The sequence below is a fragment of the Micropterus salmoides genome, unplaced genomic scaffold, assembly GCF_014851395.1.
Source record: "Micropterus salmoides isolate LMB-PRFRI ecotype aquatic unplaced genomic scaffold, ASM1485139v1 Ms_hic_scaffold_15, whole genome shotgun sequence".
Classification (NCBI taxonomy): Eukaryota; Metazoa; Chordata; class Actinopteri; order Centrarchiformes; family Centrarchidae; genus Micropterus; species Micropterus salmoides.
The window spans coordinates 21019031-21035668 of NW_024040596.1; the positions used below are offsets into that span (position 1 = coordinate 21019031).

At 39.0% G+C, this 16638-nt stretch overlaps 2 protein-coding genes across 3 annotated transcripts in view; one reads left to right on the plus strand and one right to left on the minus strand.

Moving 5' to 3' along the window:
• The window catches only part of itgbl1 (integrin, beta-like 1), a 48850-nt gene extending 38221 nt beyond the window's left edge, over positions 1-10629 (plus strand). Inside the window, exons 9-11 of the mRNA XM_038720992.1 lie at positions 4481-4627; positions 5833-5946; positions 8713-10629. Of these exons, the coding sequence (XP_038576920.1) occupies positions 4481-4627; positions 5833-5946; positions 8713-8801 (350 nt within the window). The 3' untranslated portion in view covers positions 8802-10629. The remainder of the gene's footprint in view (positions 1-4480; positions 4628-5832; positions 5947-8712) is intronic.
• fgf14 (fibroblast growth factor 14) overlaps positions 9301-16638 on the minus strand; it is a 113267-nt gene continuing 105929 nt past the window's right edge. For both annotated transcript variants that reach the window (XM_038720993.1, XM_038720994.1), the window contains exons 4-5: positions 14797-14995; positions 9301-12906 (exon numbers count right to left, since the gene is read on the minus strand). In XM_038720993.1, coding sequence (XP_038576921.1) covers positions 12764-12906; positions 14797-14995 — 342 coding nt within the window. In that variant the 3' untranslated portion in view covers positions 9301-12763. The remainder of the gene's footprint in view (positions 12907-14796; positions 14996-16638) is intronic.

The following is a 16638-nucleotide window of genomic DNA, read 5'->3' on the forward strand; positions in this document are numbered from 1 at the left end:
ATTAGCTGCTGAGGCTCATTAGGCACTATCGTAGACGGAGCCATTCTTGTTATACTTGCCACATTGTGACAGAAAAACAGAGTTTATTTTGACCAATCACTGTTAAATATTATTGGTAAATTATCCCGGAGACACACATGTTTCTATGTTGAGGAGCATTGGCATTATCAAATGTATCAATGTACAGTGTTGAAAATACTCCCATAACCCTCAAATCCACCTGCTTCCCTCCTCCATTGAAGAACAAAAACATGGAGACATACTGATGTGCTAGACACGATTACACATTCACCAGTCCTCTTCTAATTATTGCACAGAAAACGACATTTTGTACAGCATGTGCACACACACACACACACAAACACACACTCACCCACTTTGAAATGATGCCAGTAGCAGACGCTGAATTTGAAGATCAATAAAATGTGATCCTATCTGCTCTCTTTGATATCCACAGACACAGCCCTCTAAATCCTTGAGCTGAATTTGAGAGAAATTGCTCCAAACCTTTGAAGCCTCTGTTCGAGGTCTTGGAAAGTTTGTGCTCTTAATTTGAGCTGTTTAGGCACAAACACCATAATGGATAGATTGCAATAAAACATTAGAGGCTCAATTGAAATTGATATTTCCCTTTGCAGCTACTGTTGCTGCTGCCATTCAGGGACAGATACAAAATACTGGAAGTCAGATGGAAGGGAAAACTATGACAAAATGCTTCATTCATCAGCCAAACATAACTCTCATTGAGAGGGCTTTTGAAGGAAACATTACTCGGTTTGGTTCTACATTTGCACACAAGCTTATTATTTATTGCTTCTTCTGTTTAATAGCTTAGATTACACAGTAAATCTGCTTCACTTAAAGTACTGGAAAAGTGATACAACATGACAGCTTTCCAATGAGTAAACAAACAAAGTGCAGATATTCCCAATCCTCTCTGACAACAATGAAGAGACCCCCCCACACACATACAGGTGTGTGCAGCATGGAAGTCACTTTCCACTCTTTGCAGTGTTCAATCTGTTGTATGTTTCACAATAAGATATGTGCTGTTCAGACTATGTGTATTCATTCTTAAATTGACATGCAGCCTGTCTATTCCTTTCACCCAACTACCATAGAGATGTGCTTGTGTGTAACTGCCTCCATGTGAGTGGGGCTTTTTAATGTTGTTTTAGTCGGCTTTGTCATTTTGTATCTGTGGTGCATTGCAGCATCTGAGAGTAAATTTCTCCGTTACAGGGGGATGCAGTATTTATGTGAATGGATTACTGGGGCTCATTGTGTGCTGGGATGTCCAGAGACAATTCGTCTTGAGGCTGTCTGAGCATCAAACACCAATGCAGTTACACGCACAAACACACACACACAAACATGCTGTTAGGCTGACAATTAAGTCTGTATACTCAGAGGCCTGTAGAAGTTATTGGGTGTTTTGAGAAGCTGAGAGGCACTCTAAACCAGGTACCCAGAGTGGAGAGTGGGGATCAAACAGAAAGTAGCTTTATGGTGAGTGGGCTGTAAGAAACTTCTCCCTCTAGGGTACAGTGCTGTCAGTGCCCCTGGATGTTTGGGCCTCACTGCAGAGGGGGTGAGAGGTGAGAAATAACACAGGCTCCTTGCATATAATTCCATCCTTCAGTGTTAACCAACTTGTCAGTCAGCTCAGTCCACAGCTCTCAAGGGTTTACTCTAAACATAAAGAACGAGGTGAGAGAGCAGCCAAATATCCACTTTACACACTGCAATTAAGGCCTAAGTGCTTGCTCTTCAGGACTCTCTGGTCCCCTTTTGTACGTTGAAGCTGCATTCTTTTCATATGGGATAGATGGTAGCGATGGTTTATGAATTGTGAGCATTCATGTAATTTGAAAAGGCTATATGACTGAAATAGCAGGTCATGAGACGGTTTAAAAAGGGTGTATTGATAATATAGCATAATATGCATTAAATTTGGGTTTACGTAGCTTGGGCAACAAATTATAGTTCATCTGAGGTTTCAATATCTGTTTGGTTTTCAGGCACTTCTGTGCCAAATCTTGGATACTGTTTTGGAGCTTTCAGAATAGCACAGACATAATTATGACTTGGACGTTGACATGGATAGTATTTAAAAGTTCATTTTACTTCATTTAACTCAATTACATTTCTATTAAGTTTATTTATATAGCGCCAATTCATTACAGAAGTTATCTCATTACAATTTTCATATAGAGCAGGTTGGATATGTAGATTTGTCTGTATCCTATTTCAGGGGCTGGTCCCCAAAGGACCCAGGGTCCTGAGTGACCCTACTCTTTCTCTCCACATGAGACTGTCCAGTCTTCCAGTATGCAAAATTAATGTTATGTTTGGGGCGCTCCTCATTCAGTGTTTTTACAATTTTAACGCTTGTTAGAAACAACAAGACAATTTCCAAGATACCTGAATTTACAGATGAATTCACATCAACACATGTCAGATGACTGTCAGATACTGCCATTGGATAATATTAATATAGTATAAATATTTCTATATAAATAAACAGACATGAGATAAGTTTTATTTCAACAACCTGAGATTTACAACCAGACTGCAAATACGGTTTCTTGACTGTGACATTAAATTTCTCCCAGTAAGGTCACTTTTTTTTCCTTCTCCATGTCTTCCAGATTTTTACCAATTTTAAACAATGCTTTGGCCACCTAAAATAAAAAGGTAATCAGGTAACCACAATAGCAACAGGGAGGCTCATAGGTAAACAGGTGTACCTCACAAGATGGGGCACATATATTATATTATTATTCCCTATAGATTATAGCTTTCCTAGGGCTATGATTCAAATTTTGTTTCAGACAGAAGAAGGTTGCATTTCTCTGAGCATTTAAAATGGGAGGTGCTTTGTCAACATGTGATACTGTGTTTGATCTTAAAATGTGAAATTATGAAGACAAAGGTCCTGAACACATGCTACAAAAATCTGTTTTATATCAAGTACTTGTCCATAATTTGGTTTTAGTTTGAAAAAAGTAATGGTATTAGCGCTCAGATACAAGCAGAAATAATTTGACAAGATAGAAATGTGCACAGAACCTTCCCCTCGCTTTCTTCTCTTCCTTGCATTACCCACTCCGTTCCATCTTCTCTGTGGAAAATGAACTCTTAACATCTGACAGACTCTTTCTGCATAAAGTACAGATCTTTGCTGGGTTAAATACCAGATTCACCACCACCTCCCCTTCACTGTCCATCTCTAAGCACTATAGCACAATACGTGCACTGTGAAAGGCAGGTGCAGACTAATTGAATGAGGGCTAGGTTGTCGTTCCTCCAAAGCAATTAACCGCTCTCCCAGGCTGGCTGATTGAGGCAGCCATGCATGGCCTGCCATAGGTGCCACTCCACTCCAGCTGAGACAGAAGCTAGCTAACTTTCATTTATAACCTCCCACCAACAGCACCATCGCACACGCGCACGTGCACACATCCCCCTGAAAGCAGCAACTGCATGAGCGAAGACAGTCAATATTTATGTTGTTTCTACAGTATAGCTGTAAATGATCCTTTGCTTTCAAGTTTGCATATTTAGTGTTTAGCTACACTCTGGGCAAGCACCCTCAAGATACTAGATACGAAGATAAAATTTTTGTCTACCCTATTTGCTCAGAGAAATCAATTAAAACAGAACAATCGGCAGCCTGTTCACTTAAGATTAGCATAAAGGCTGGAAGCAGAGGGAAAAGCTAACCGATTCAACCTTGATTGAATCGATGCATCCCTGTATCAAAGATTTTCCAGCAGTAAAGTATGGATTTGCAATGATGGAAAAATGCTCTGCTCGTTATGTGTCAAATGTGAAAAAAATAAATCAGTCAATGATGCAACTGCCTCTCAATCATATGATTTGTACTGAAGTGCACATATTTCAATTGACTGAAGGGTTCTGTTGGAGATGAAGGAGGGCCTTAGTGGGCATAACTGAATGCGTGTATGTGTACTTCTGCTTGTTAAAACCACAGTGATGCTGTCGGCTATTAAGGCATCCCAGCACCCAACTGCCTCTTTCAACCAATTAAATATCCCTTGTTTCTTGTGTGTTCGTGTGTGCATGTTTGTGTGATTTTGTCTGCCATTGCCTTTCTTTGTTTTTCATCTCTCTCTGAAGTGCTGGAGGTTTATTAAGGAGAGGACAAGACCAGTGATGACAGTTCCTTTCATGTCCCCAGAGGAAATACAATAAGCCTGCTGTGTCTCTCTCATCTTCCTGTGGCTCTGTCTCCTTGTAGTGCCTATTACTGTCAAGGTTCAATGTCTGCACTGTCAACTTTCTGTGTTTATATGCTTTATTGCTTTTTTTCCCCTCTCCAGTGGCATTTCTTTTAACTTTTCACTCTGTGAAAGCTTTATTTATTAATTTTTTCTGCTATTTGGGCTATTTTCTCATGGCCATGCTCCATATTCTGTCTCCTTTAAATGAAGGCCATTCTGCCCTACACCGCCAGGTCACGGTTACTGTTCATGTGGACGCTGCATCTGTGAGGAGGGCTGGTTCGGGAAGCTGTGCCAGTTCCCCAGGTCTTGTGACATGACTGACGGCCAGAGCAAGGAGTTGTGTGAGTCCTCTGACGGAGTAATGTGCAGCGGAAAAGGTGAACAAGCTGTTTGTCATCACTGCTACCACAATGTATTGCTAATATTCTAGTTATTCTAGTATTATTCACAAAATGTACTTAAAATATATATGTTATGATTACTTGCATGTAAGTAGTAACTAAAGCTGTAAAATAACTGTAGTGGAGGAAAAAGTATGTTTCCCTCTGAATTAGTGGAGTAGAAATATAAAGTAGCAAGGCATGGAAATATTCAAGAAAAGTACAAGTGCCTCAAGTTTGTACAGTAATTTAGTAAATCTACTTTCCATCACTGCTTTCAAGTGTTTGGCTACCACACACTTGCACATATAAAGTACATTCGCACATAAAATACTTCGTCATTTCAAAGAACACAGATTGGATATATGAGCGGATATATTTATCAAAGGTACTTTTTATATGAAATTGAAATATGTAAAACTACAATTAAAATCAATCATCAAACCAAACTCAAACTGTTACGCCGTTCTACACAATGTCACTATATTATATGTATCATTAAGTGGCAAATGACACAACACAACAGGATTCCTTCACTGTTGTGTAGCGTTGAATCCACATTAATAGACCAACTGCAGTGGGTCCAGTCCTGCAGAGCCAAGCAGGGTGTGAAAATGAAGATGAGTGTGTTCATTCTTTACGCTCCGATACATTCAGACACCAGAACAATCTTCCCTCAGCTCCACCCCTTGTGTCACCTCTCTCAGATCGGTTTCACTTTCTCCCCAACTCTCATAGCGGGTTTCTGTAACCTGGTGTATGTTGATAAAAAAATGGGGAGATTGAAAACATAGTTGCTGGACTTCTGGGTGTGAGCTATGGGGAAAAAATGAAGCAGACAGCAGTAGATTCGTTTCCCTTTACCAGTCCTTAATACTTTATTATCCTGCTGCTGCCCTTGAGAGAGAGAGAGAAGAGGGGAAGTTTAACGTGTGGGTGGATTGGTCTCCTGGTGGCAAAAGTATATTAGTAGCTGTTTCTCCAGGGAACATCTCATATCCACTCTGCCCAATGCTATTAATCTTTTTGTGTAAAAATAAGACAGGGGATAATACAAACAGCATTTATTGAAAAAAAACAACAACAAAAGCAACAAGGGGGTGGCGTTAAAAAGAAAAAGCAAAGTATACACTGTTAAAATGTTACTCAGCTTGGATGAGGAAAATGTGATGTTAATTAACAGTTGTTTATTTGTGTTGCAGGTTCTTGCCACTGCGGCCAATGTATCTGCTCTCCGCAAGACTGGTGGGTGTCTGGAGAACACTGCGAGTGTGATGACCGAGTCTGTGACAAACATGATGGTCTCATCTGCACAGGTAGTGTAGGAAGCACACACACACACACACACACACTACACATTAGAGGTCTCTATGGGTCTAAATGTTGGACCAGATCTGAATCAGACCTGTTTAAAACTTACCCAAACCCAACAACAACAAAATAATAATAATAATTATAATAGTAAAATAATGTCCTGAGAAAAACTGTAAAGTCAAAGAAATTAATAATTTGTTTATATGCTTCAAAGACTCATTTATAGAAATAATTGAAAGTTCTGTTCATCTCCTGTACCAACAATAAAACATTCTTTAGCCAACTGAGCAATAGTGACCCATTTAATATCTGTGAAACAATTCAGTAGTGGAAAGTAACTAGGTGCTGTCCCAGAGTATAATTTTTATTTGCTTTTGCTTTAGTTTTGTGCTACTGTACACTTGTATTATAAATGTATTTTACAGCTGTAGATACTACTGTAGTTACTTTTCACATAAAGATTTTACATATAAAACATGATAAATTTATAAAATATGATGCATTGTTAGAGATGAAACTACCCAGCAGTATGTAAGGCAGCTAAACTATACTAAACTTAGTCACACCACCACAGCCAACAATATGATTAAAGTATAAAAGTTATTGTATCAATAAAATGATCCAATAATATAACATTCTGCATAATGAATGCTTTTACTTTTAAATGCATTTTGTTCATTTCAAGACGTTTATGTGTAATGGAGTATTACTCCTGAGACCTCTAAAACACAAACGCATACATAATTGTATCTTCCACTAATGTAAAAAGCTATGGTTGTGTGGCAGAGAACAGGAAAATTAATTGAGATGAGAGACATACATTTTTCTCTCTATAGCTGTTTATCTACAAGAGCCGTCGTCTCCCTACTGAATGGAAATCTCAGTACATATTTTTGCCCCGGGGCCTGTCAAAATCTGGACAGCTGTTCAGAAGTGTTTCTCATCATGAATCCATGACTCCAAATGTCAGCCTTAATGTCATTCAAATGAGCATCAGTGGTTCCAGATGCAGACAAATGCTGCTTAAAAACTGTGGAAAACAGGGAAGAAACAGAAAATGTATTGTGTTAAATGTTCCTGATTACCATATTGGTGACTGGAGTATTTAAGTAAAACTTAACATATACATGAGATTTATTATAATGCAGTGGTGTTTTACATGAAAAGGCAATTCTTGAACAAGAAGTTACTTACCTGTAGCAGTGATGTAGTAAATTTTTTCCATGGTAATGATACAAAAATTGTGTTACTTTGCTTTTCATGGACCTTTCTAAGCTGTAGATTATCCAGCGTACTAGGATTAATTTCAAGCACTGAATAATGTTTCAGAAAAGAGCATATAGCATTTTATTGCACTGAGTACTGTTCAATCTCTAACAATGCATCAGATTTTATACATATATACTGTATAAATATATATATATATATGCTATACCTGAATCTGCAAAGTGACCAGAACTGCAGATGCCAAATAAATAAAGAGGAATAAAAAGTACAATATTTCCCTGTAAATGTAGTGAAAAAAGTATAAAAAAGTCCCCAACATATGCACTATTTAGTCCTGTTTGTGTACCGATTGATAAAAACTAGTGTCCAGCTGTTTCAGGAAGTTACTTAGCCTTTTTTTTTAATGAACTGTATATTTGTGATTTAAAAGATGTACATCTTTAGTGGGAATGAATGGGCTTGTGACTGAGAACAGTAGAGAAGGCTTTGAGAGACAGGATAAGGCATTGTTGGTTTTTGTCTCATGGGCTTTACTGGCAATAAGAAGAATATAGAGGAAAGCCAGCCTTATCCTTTTAATAAGAGGTCCGTCTAGTCTGCACCCTGGAATCAGCAGATCAACGAGCAGCTCAGCCATTTGTTGACTCCTCAAGTTTAGTCCCTTTCCTACCTCACTTTTATTGTTCTCATTTTCACCTACTTACCCATTTCAGCTCCCTTTTTTTTCACTGTCCTTTAATTATTTTATCCTCATCGTCGATCAGCCCTTTTCCCTCCTCAGACCCCTGCCTCCTGTCCCACAGTGATATTTTGCAATAAATATGTCTTTTCAGCGTTGTGACAGGAGGCCAGCAGGAGTCGTCTTCCTAAACTCGGCATCCTCTGTCTGACAGCTCAGGGAGCTTGTGGCGAGCTTGGGGCTTCTGGATAATAACACACACATAGTAGGATGTTACCCCACTCTGGGGGTCTTTATGCCTAAGTGAAAAAGTAGATTGTTTAACTATGCACCTAACAACCACGATGATGGTGATGCTGATCTGGCTTCCATATTGGTTGGACAGATAGTTTTTCGGAATTGAGGCCACTTAAGCAACTAAGTTAAAGTGAGGGAACAATTGCAGGAGATGGGACTTTAACTCAAATCTCTTGTGTTGAAGTCTATTGTAGTACACTCCTTTAATCCACCCTGAACTCTTACGAGATATTTCTGACAGTAATATTTCTTCCTTAGCTACTGAACATAAAAGACAGATGGGTTGTTAAAAAACATTTTTTTCTATATCAATTTCACAGTTTTAGGACTAGTCAGATTTTGGAATGTCTGAGCTTGGTGAAAATTCATCTTAATTAAACCAGAGTTTTCCCCTAAGCTGTGTGGGCTAAAGCAGTGGTTAACCACAAATTGTCCTGAGCAGTGTTGTCAGCCTCCATCCACCGTCAGAGAGCTGCACTCAGGGAAGCAGGGTGTGAAAAGAGGAACCTTTTTAAAGGTCAGCCATGATGGCACAGCACTTAATTCACAGCTTTTCTTCTCACAGGGAATGGGTTGTGCATTTGCGGCAGCTGTGAGTGCTGGGACGGCTGGACGGGAAACGCATGCGAAATCTGGGTGGGAGCAGAGTACTGAGGAGGAGAGGACACTGGTGTGTTAGAAACAAGACGCCTGGCTGCCCGGAGCAACCAGGAGCTCCATCAATGGTCACCACCAGCCTGGTAAACACCACAGCCTGGAGAAACCACAGGAGGAGGGAGAAGACAAAACTAAACATGGATGTAATTCTGCATATCACTAACAACATTCATTCTTTTATTATACTGGTTACGAATTATCCTTATAAAAACTGGGTGTGGTAGGCCTAAAAAAGAAGCAAACATATTACCATGTAAACATTTGTTTCCAGAACAGCTTTATGTATAACTTTTTTTTTTAAATATAATGTAGGAACGCTTACATATTCCAGATGGCTACACGTATTAGGATGCAGGTACATGACAAAACCAAATGTTGGAAAGAGAAAAATTATTTCAAGTACATGGGATACCGTGGGTCTGTTTTTAACTGGTACAAATTGGTGTGTTGTTCCCAAATTGGACTGAAGTTTCACTCGTAAAGCTCGAGACAGAGATTACTGTTTGAGGTTTTTATTTCTTTTTAATAATAAAACATTAAATGTGCCGCATGACACAACATTTTGCATGGAAAACAATGCGAAGACCTTAATCATACATGGTTACAAATTTGTTATAACATGACATAACTCCAATGGGCATACTTGCAATGGTATATATATATATATATTTTTGAAAATAAATCATTTTAATAGTGCCTATTCTTCTCCACCGGAAAATCAAACCAAACGATCTGTCATGAAACCCACACTGTACTGAAGGTCCGTGATGGACGTTTCTCACTCAACTCATACTAGTGATAAGGTTAAATTCTAAGTGGAGGAAACAAAGAGAGGGCATACATAGTTCAGTTGTGGCATGCTGGATGTCCATGTCACTTCAAAAGGTGGCATCAGGGGATGAGAGCTGCATTGACACAAGAGCTCAGTCACCACTTAAGAAAAAGAGGACAGATAAGAAGTCACAAAGAAAATTTAATGTAAATTCTACTTTGGCCTTTTTCATGCTTAAACTAGCCAACCCCTCTGTTTTCTTTGTCCCATCAAAAATGACAGGTGCAATAATATACTGCACACTATATTGCATTAAGTATGTTACTGACATTACAGTACACCTTTATATAAATATTTTATTCAATATGTTGTATATGCGTATACAACAAACACAAACTGTATAGTGTAGACAAACTCGTTGCATATATGTATGTAAAATTAGCGGTACATACCAACAGTTCTTGATAGACATAGCCTACTACATGCAGTTCATCAGTTCCATCCTCTCCCCATGCAACAGATGGGACAACATACAAAATAAGAGGTTGAAAACAGAAGCAACAAAGAAACTAAGTTTACTAGAATATTCTTGTAACACATCTGAAGAGAGGGGGTGCAATGCAAACGTGATCGGGATCAGGAGACGACATCACACACGACCCGTATACGAGAGAAAATGAGAACAAAAAAACAAAACACGGTGGCTACAGAGATCCAAACAGACATGTACATTTACACACCGGTCATTTACAAAAATAAAGTCAGCCTTGGAGGAGCCAGTTAACTAGTCTGCAGGGCTGGAGCAGCAGCCAGCCCAGCATGTAGAGTTTGTAAGAGTGTAGGATGATAAGGTGTAATGAGGACAGAACATCAGCCCCAAATACAACTACAGTGGTTTCCAGCTCCTGTGTGTGTGTGTGGGTGAGTGTATAGTATGCCATTTTTGTTATAGCATTAACAGCTTTGTACAGACAAATATTGAATTCTAATGTACTTTGATGTGCTGTAATAAGAAATGGTCATGTGTAATCCCAATAAACTCAGAAAATGATATTCACCAAATAAATCTTTTAATATAGCTGCAGTTTTAGCAGCACACAGCAGCCACAATCTACTTACTATTCTAAATCTTATCCAACAAAACTATTAGGAAAAATCATTAAAGCAAGACAAACTTTATAAATTGATTGATCAGGTAGAGCTTTGATAAACTGCTAACAGTCATAATGAAAATGCAAAACAGAAAGTGCAGTAGCTGTGTGTGTGCTGTAGCCTACAACATGCCCATTCAACTCCCACACCGAACTTCAGTGCTCTTCAGCTTACACAGAGTGAAGAACGATTGATATCCATACCTTGTTCCTTATAGAAAAGACATGCATGTGATTAATTCAAGGTATACGTACCATTCCAAAATGACATCAGACAAGACCTTTGGGGGTCTGAGCAGAGTTGATTCTTTCGGACAGAACAAATGCTATCACAGTGAAAGCTTTGATGAATTGAATCAGAGAGAGAATCAGATTTGTTTTCTTTTTTTTTTAAAGAATCAGTTCTTCTTGGGATGAAAAAAGGCTTTGGTCATTTCAGAATGAATACATCTGAGTGTGGTTTTTCTGTGGATAATGCTACGTGTCCTCTATGTGGATGTATCGTGTTGGTGAGGCACCTTTGGCCCAGTGGGGACTGGGAACCTGTTTTTGCATGCCGGGAATCAAGGTCCAAACAGGCACGTGATAGGCCAAGATGATCAGTACTGGACTCTGCATGCTGAGCTAGGAGACAAATCCGTTCATAATAATAATAATAATAATAATAATAATATCTACTCATTTAAAAAGTTATTTTAATAGTCATTTTCCCTAAGTTTTATACAGTCAAAATGTTACAATATAAGCCATCTCTTGTATAACTGCTGCAAGAAGAGTGAACACAATATTAACCTTGCCCATGCTTTAATTTGCTGAACCAAATAGGGATGCAGCCAGGATAAATGTCGCCTACTGGTTTTCAGCCATGTTGTTTTCTGGCTTTAAGTAGACGCTGCAATAAGATGGCTGCCAGTGCTGCAGTTATAGACCATCTGGGTCAAAGCCACAAGTCTTGCCTTGTCGTCCAAAGAAGTCAGTGAGTGAGGGACAGAGGCCTACAAGGCCTAGAGATATTCCTAGAGCCCACGCTCTGAAATAAGATTAAAGAAAAATAGACTTCAGATTTTCTATTTACCAGAGAAGGCGGACTGAACCGCTGGTGGGACTTAGATAGTGATATGTATACACCATTCCTTACAGCGCTCTCCCACCCACACACACATCTGTTTATACGTGTGTGTGTGTGTGTGTGTTTGTATGTGTGTAGGGAGCTCCTTGCATTGATTACAGTGGCTATAATTAGCACTTCATCAACTATGATTGCAGGAGCTATCTGCCAGCTTCCAGTGTGTTTTTATTGGCTGTGAAAAGCCACATCTTAAATTTTCCCCCAGAAACTCTGTATGTCTGTAAGTGTGTGTGCATGTTGTAGGCAAGAAGAAAAGTTGGATTGTTTGTTTTTTATGCCACGTCTGTGTGAATGTGTTTCTTAGAAAATCACACAACTCCCTTGCAAAATGTTTTTATCTTTTCTAGGTTACTTGACAAAGAGAAAAGTGTGTGAGTAGAGATAGAAAGAGAGGGAGAGGGGAACATACTCGTAAAAAATAGAGGACGACGTCCAAATATTTACTCTATCTATACAGTCTCTATCCCAGAACATAGCTGGTGAACTGTGGTATAGAAAATAGATCTGAAGGTACACAGACTCTGCTGCAAGGGCATTATGGAGAGGGAGAAGGTTTCTTGAATGAACCACCAGCAAGCAAAGTACCATGAGCGTGGTTGTGAAAAGCGTTATTCACATGACTTCTCACAGTTTCAGAGGAATCTAAAGGCATTCCATGATCAGAGGTCCTCTTCTTTCCTGTGCTGGAGAAACTCAGCCGCCTCAGAATCCATCCACCTGTGTTGAGACAGCTGGAGAAAGGGAGGACGAGGCAGAGAAAGAGGGAGGAGGAGCAAGAGAGGAAAGGAAGGGAGGTTCGTCTGGATCTGATCCAAAGGAGGAAGAGGGTCTGGAGTCCAGTCGGCAAACCCCCCCCCCCCCCCCCCGCCACACACACACACACACACTGGGCACTGGTCAAGTGTGGCTATGTGGTGGGCTTGTCGGGCTTGCTGACAGGTTTACCTCCGTTCATCACCGCTGGCTCACTTGTGCTTTTACTGGGAGGTACTGCCGCCTTGGGCACTGTCTCTCCAACATCATGCAACGATGGCTCTCTGTACATGGCAACTGGAGGAGCAGAGGATATGGAAAGAAATCAGAGAGACATGTAAAAAGCTGTGAGCAACGACCTCTTTCCTGCCCTTTTGAGTTTACCTGTCGAAAACTATTTGAGGAGCATATATACCCTAACAATCCTTGTGTTGCTTCCTTTTTCAAACCTTTTCAGACAAAAATCCCTCAAAACCTGCGATGAAGACCTACTGCAATTTACAGATGGGGAAAAAAGCTGACACATTTTTTTTGCCTACCATCCTGACTTGCTTCTGTCTTTGTCGGGCTGATTCTAAGCACATGCTCTTCAACATAACAGGGAAAAGTGTCTCGTTATCCAGCACTTTACAGCCACTAGACAGACTACAGCTGTATTACTGTCTTGACAGGACACTTCAACTTGATTCCATGTTTAAATGATGGGAAGCAATCAGGCTGACGAGAGTGATGGTGGCATCTGCTGGACAGTCAACATTTCATATTGCACTTACACGGCTGTCCTTCCTCCTACACTGTGTGCTTATATCAGCAAACTAGTGAATCAGCATATTAATACAGAAATATGTCAAACTGATATTGCACATAGTTGGTAGTACCTAGTTTATAGTACCGTTACAAAGGATAGGACCATGTTTTACAGTATGTGACATCTGTCATGGAATGTAACAAGGTCATGCTCATTGTTTTTAGTTTTTACTATATCTAACCTAAATATATCAAGATGATTTATGTATCCACCTAAATGTTATGTTTCCTGCTGCAAAAAGACACCATTTACAGTAACAAGGTCTCTTGCAATGTTGACAGCTGAAAAAAACCCTTCAAGTTCTAAAAAATGAGAGATAAAATGGGGAAGAAATGCTACGTCTGCTCTTTGAGTCCCTCTAAGTAAGTAAAAATATAATGAAACAAAACAGAGAGCTGTTTTACTGTTTAAATTCTTGTATTGTTAAAATCTGACTTTCACCTGTTTTTTCTTAAGGTCAGCTCACCCAAAATATTGAATAATTTTTAAAAATACTGGGGAAAATGGGAATTGCCCAACCAGATAGCTTAAGTTTTTTTTGCCTAAAATATGATAAATCCATCTTTGAGAGTTCTGTTGCCACCCCAGCATGATGGTTGTGCACCCAGCACAACTTTAAGTAGTGTATATCTCAAAACCTCTGCACATAAATGTGAAATTGAGAAAATATGTTCTTTGTGATTTGGCCAATCTGACCCTTTAAAAGGATAAAGCTGGTAATATTCAGTATTTGTCTGAATGTCAACAAATCTCATGAAAATAATCAATTCTCAATTTGTTCCAACTTCTTGTTGCAGCTCCAAGGCCATTAGTTCCTAGTGAGGATGTAAATCTTTGGAAAAAAAAGGTCTACTTAGGTTTTTTAGGCACTGTAGTTTAAAATATACTCAAACATGAGGAAATAGTGCATTTATTTGGGACTTTTTACAGCAGATGTGCTGTGCCCATGTTCATCGAAATGAAAGAACATGTCACAATGCAACTATGTGGCTCATTGATGAGTTTTTAACCTTTTTTGGAAAACAATGGAGCTCTTTGGCACAGATGAATAAGATCTATCAGGCTTTGGCTACATAATCATTGATACTGATTCACTTCGTTGCTGGTTTTGGTCTTTTCATGGAAGTTGTTGACAAAAACTAAAATATAGAATACCACCACACCTATCCTGAAAAATATCCTGTAAATATATAATGATAAATTCCCAGACCTTTTTTTATTTATTTGAAAAATAAAACCAAAAATCAGCCCTAGAGGTTAACTATACCTACCACATCAAATATATATAATATAATCTAAAAGTTGGCTAACCCTAACCCTCTGTGCAACTTGAAAATGCTATTTGATTTCAATTCCTGAGTGTCTATTACAGTACGTACCTTCTAATGGCTTGGGCAGGAAGTGAGCAGCTGGTTTTGTTTTTTTCACTCGGTTCCCCTTCATGGCTTGGCCCTCCTTATTGAGCCCTAGGAACCAAGCTCTTCCTGACTCCTGTTGTCTGTACAACATGGACGAGTAGATCACATAGTAGTTCTCAAACACCGACTCTTTGAACTTGCACTCTGCTGTAAAGAGTTCCTGCAGAGACAGACGAAAGCACCAGGCAGATCATAAGAACAGGGTCTTTCAACCCAAAAACGCATTTCATTTGAAAATTACATGTGGAAGACACACCAGTGAACTCAAATGAATAATTCATGATTTGTGTTATGTAAGGATAAAACGGATGTCAAATTCATAATTTATATTTAAACATTTATGGAGGTCACGAGGACAAATGCCACCTTTATTCCACACACAATGTATAGAACAATGTTATGGCAGGCACAGAAACTGCCTCGCCAGGTGAAATGGGCTTCATACTTTCCACCTGTCATGAAATGGATGAGCGCTGCAGAGTCTATCTTTCTGTAATCATATCTGGTTTAAGCTGAGTCTAATGACCTGCTCTGATGAAATGCATCTCTCATTCTCTCCTTGGCCTTAACCTTGACATCAGATGTAAGAGTACTCGTTTAGTCAATTAGCTCATGTTCCCGGCAGAAAGTATATATTGTTAGGCATTGACCCCAGCACCTCAGCATCGGAGATATCAGCACTTTTTCCCTCCAGACACTCCTAGCTTATACCTCATTTGTTTTTAATTGGTAAAACCCAAAATCAAAAATCCCAAATACTACATCTTCTATTAGCAATTTGTCTATGACTGCCTTCTGAGCTTTGTACGAATAATGATATAACTAATCAAGTGACTCCTCCATCCTTCACACCTCAATCTGGTAATGACGAATGAACACAGAGGCAACGCATCTCTCTTTGCTGTTGCCCATTCATCTCCGACCAGACGAGTGATGAAAAGTAATTCCACATTATCCGCCCTGCCGGGCTAAAAATAAGGCATTCATCAGGGTGTATTAATCAAAGCGCACTCTTCACAATAGAGAGTTTCACCACATCTGTTGTGAGAAATGACATTAATCTGGCTCATAGAACTACTGGCAGTATTATGTAAAAATCCTTTGATATATCCCATACTGCCATAAGTTCTCAGTGTCAGGGTCTGGAGACTTGAAGAAGATTCTTGAGGGAGCAAAAATAAGGAATTGTTCAATTTAATTTTTGTATCTATCATCTTCCAATCTACAGTACACTACAAATTAATGTCCGTGTTAAATGAAAATAAATAAACATAATCGGATCTCTAATGAATGAAAATTCTGAGAAAAAAAACTTTATGTTTCTGTACCACTGCCAGTGCTTTGCTCTAAATTCTAAACTCAGCATGCTCACATTGATAGCGTTAACATGCTCATGTTGAGCACGTATAATGTTTACCATTTTAGTTTAGTGTGTTGGCATTTGCTAATTAGCACTATGGACACTATGCAGGTCCAGCTTAGGCTGATGGAGATATCATTTTTTTGCATTTTTTAACTGAGAATGTTTAAGAATGTTTAGTTCCAATCCATATATTAGATATCATCAACGTAAAAGATTTTATATCTTTTAAAGGATAAATAAAAAACTTTGACCTGTTGGTGGCACTAGATGAAAAGTAGGGGATCACCAAAGCCAGTAGGATTCATTTGTGATATTCCAGTCTGGACCAAATTCTGACATTGCCATCCCTAAAGAAAAATTTCACATTATTTTAATTCTTAATAGCTCTCTGTCCATGTTTCACCAGAGTTTATATGATTTTATGATGTATATCTGATTAA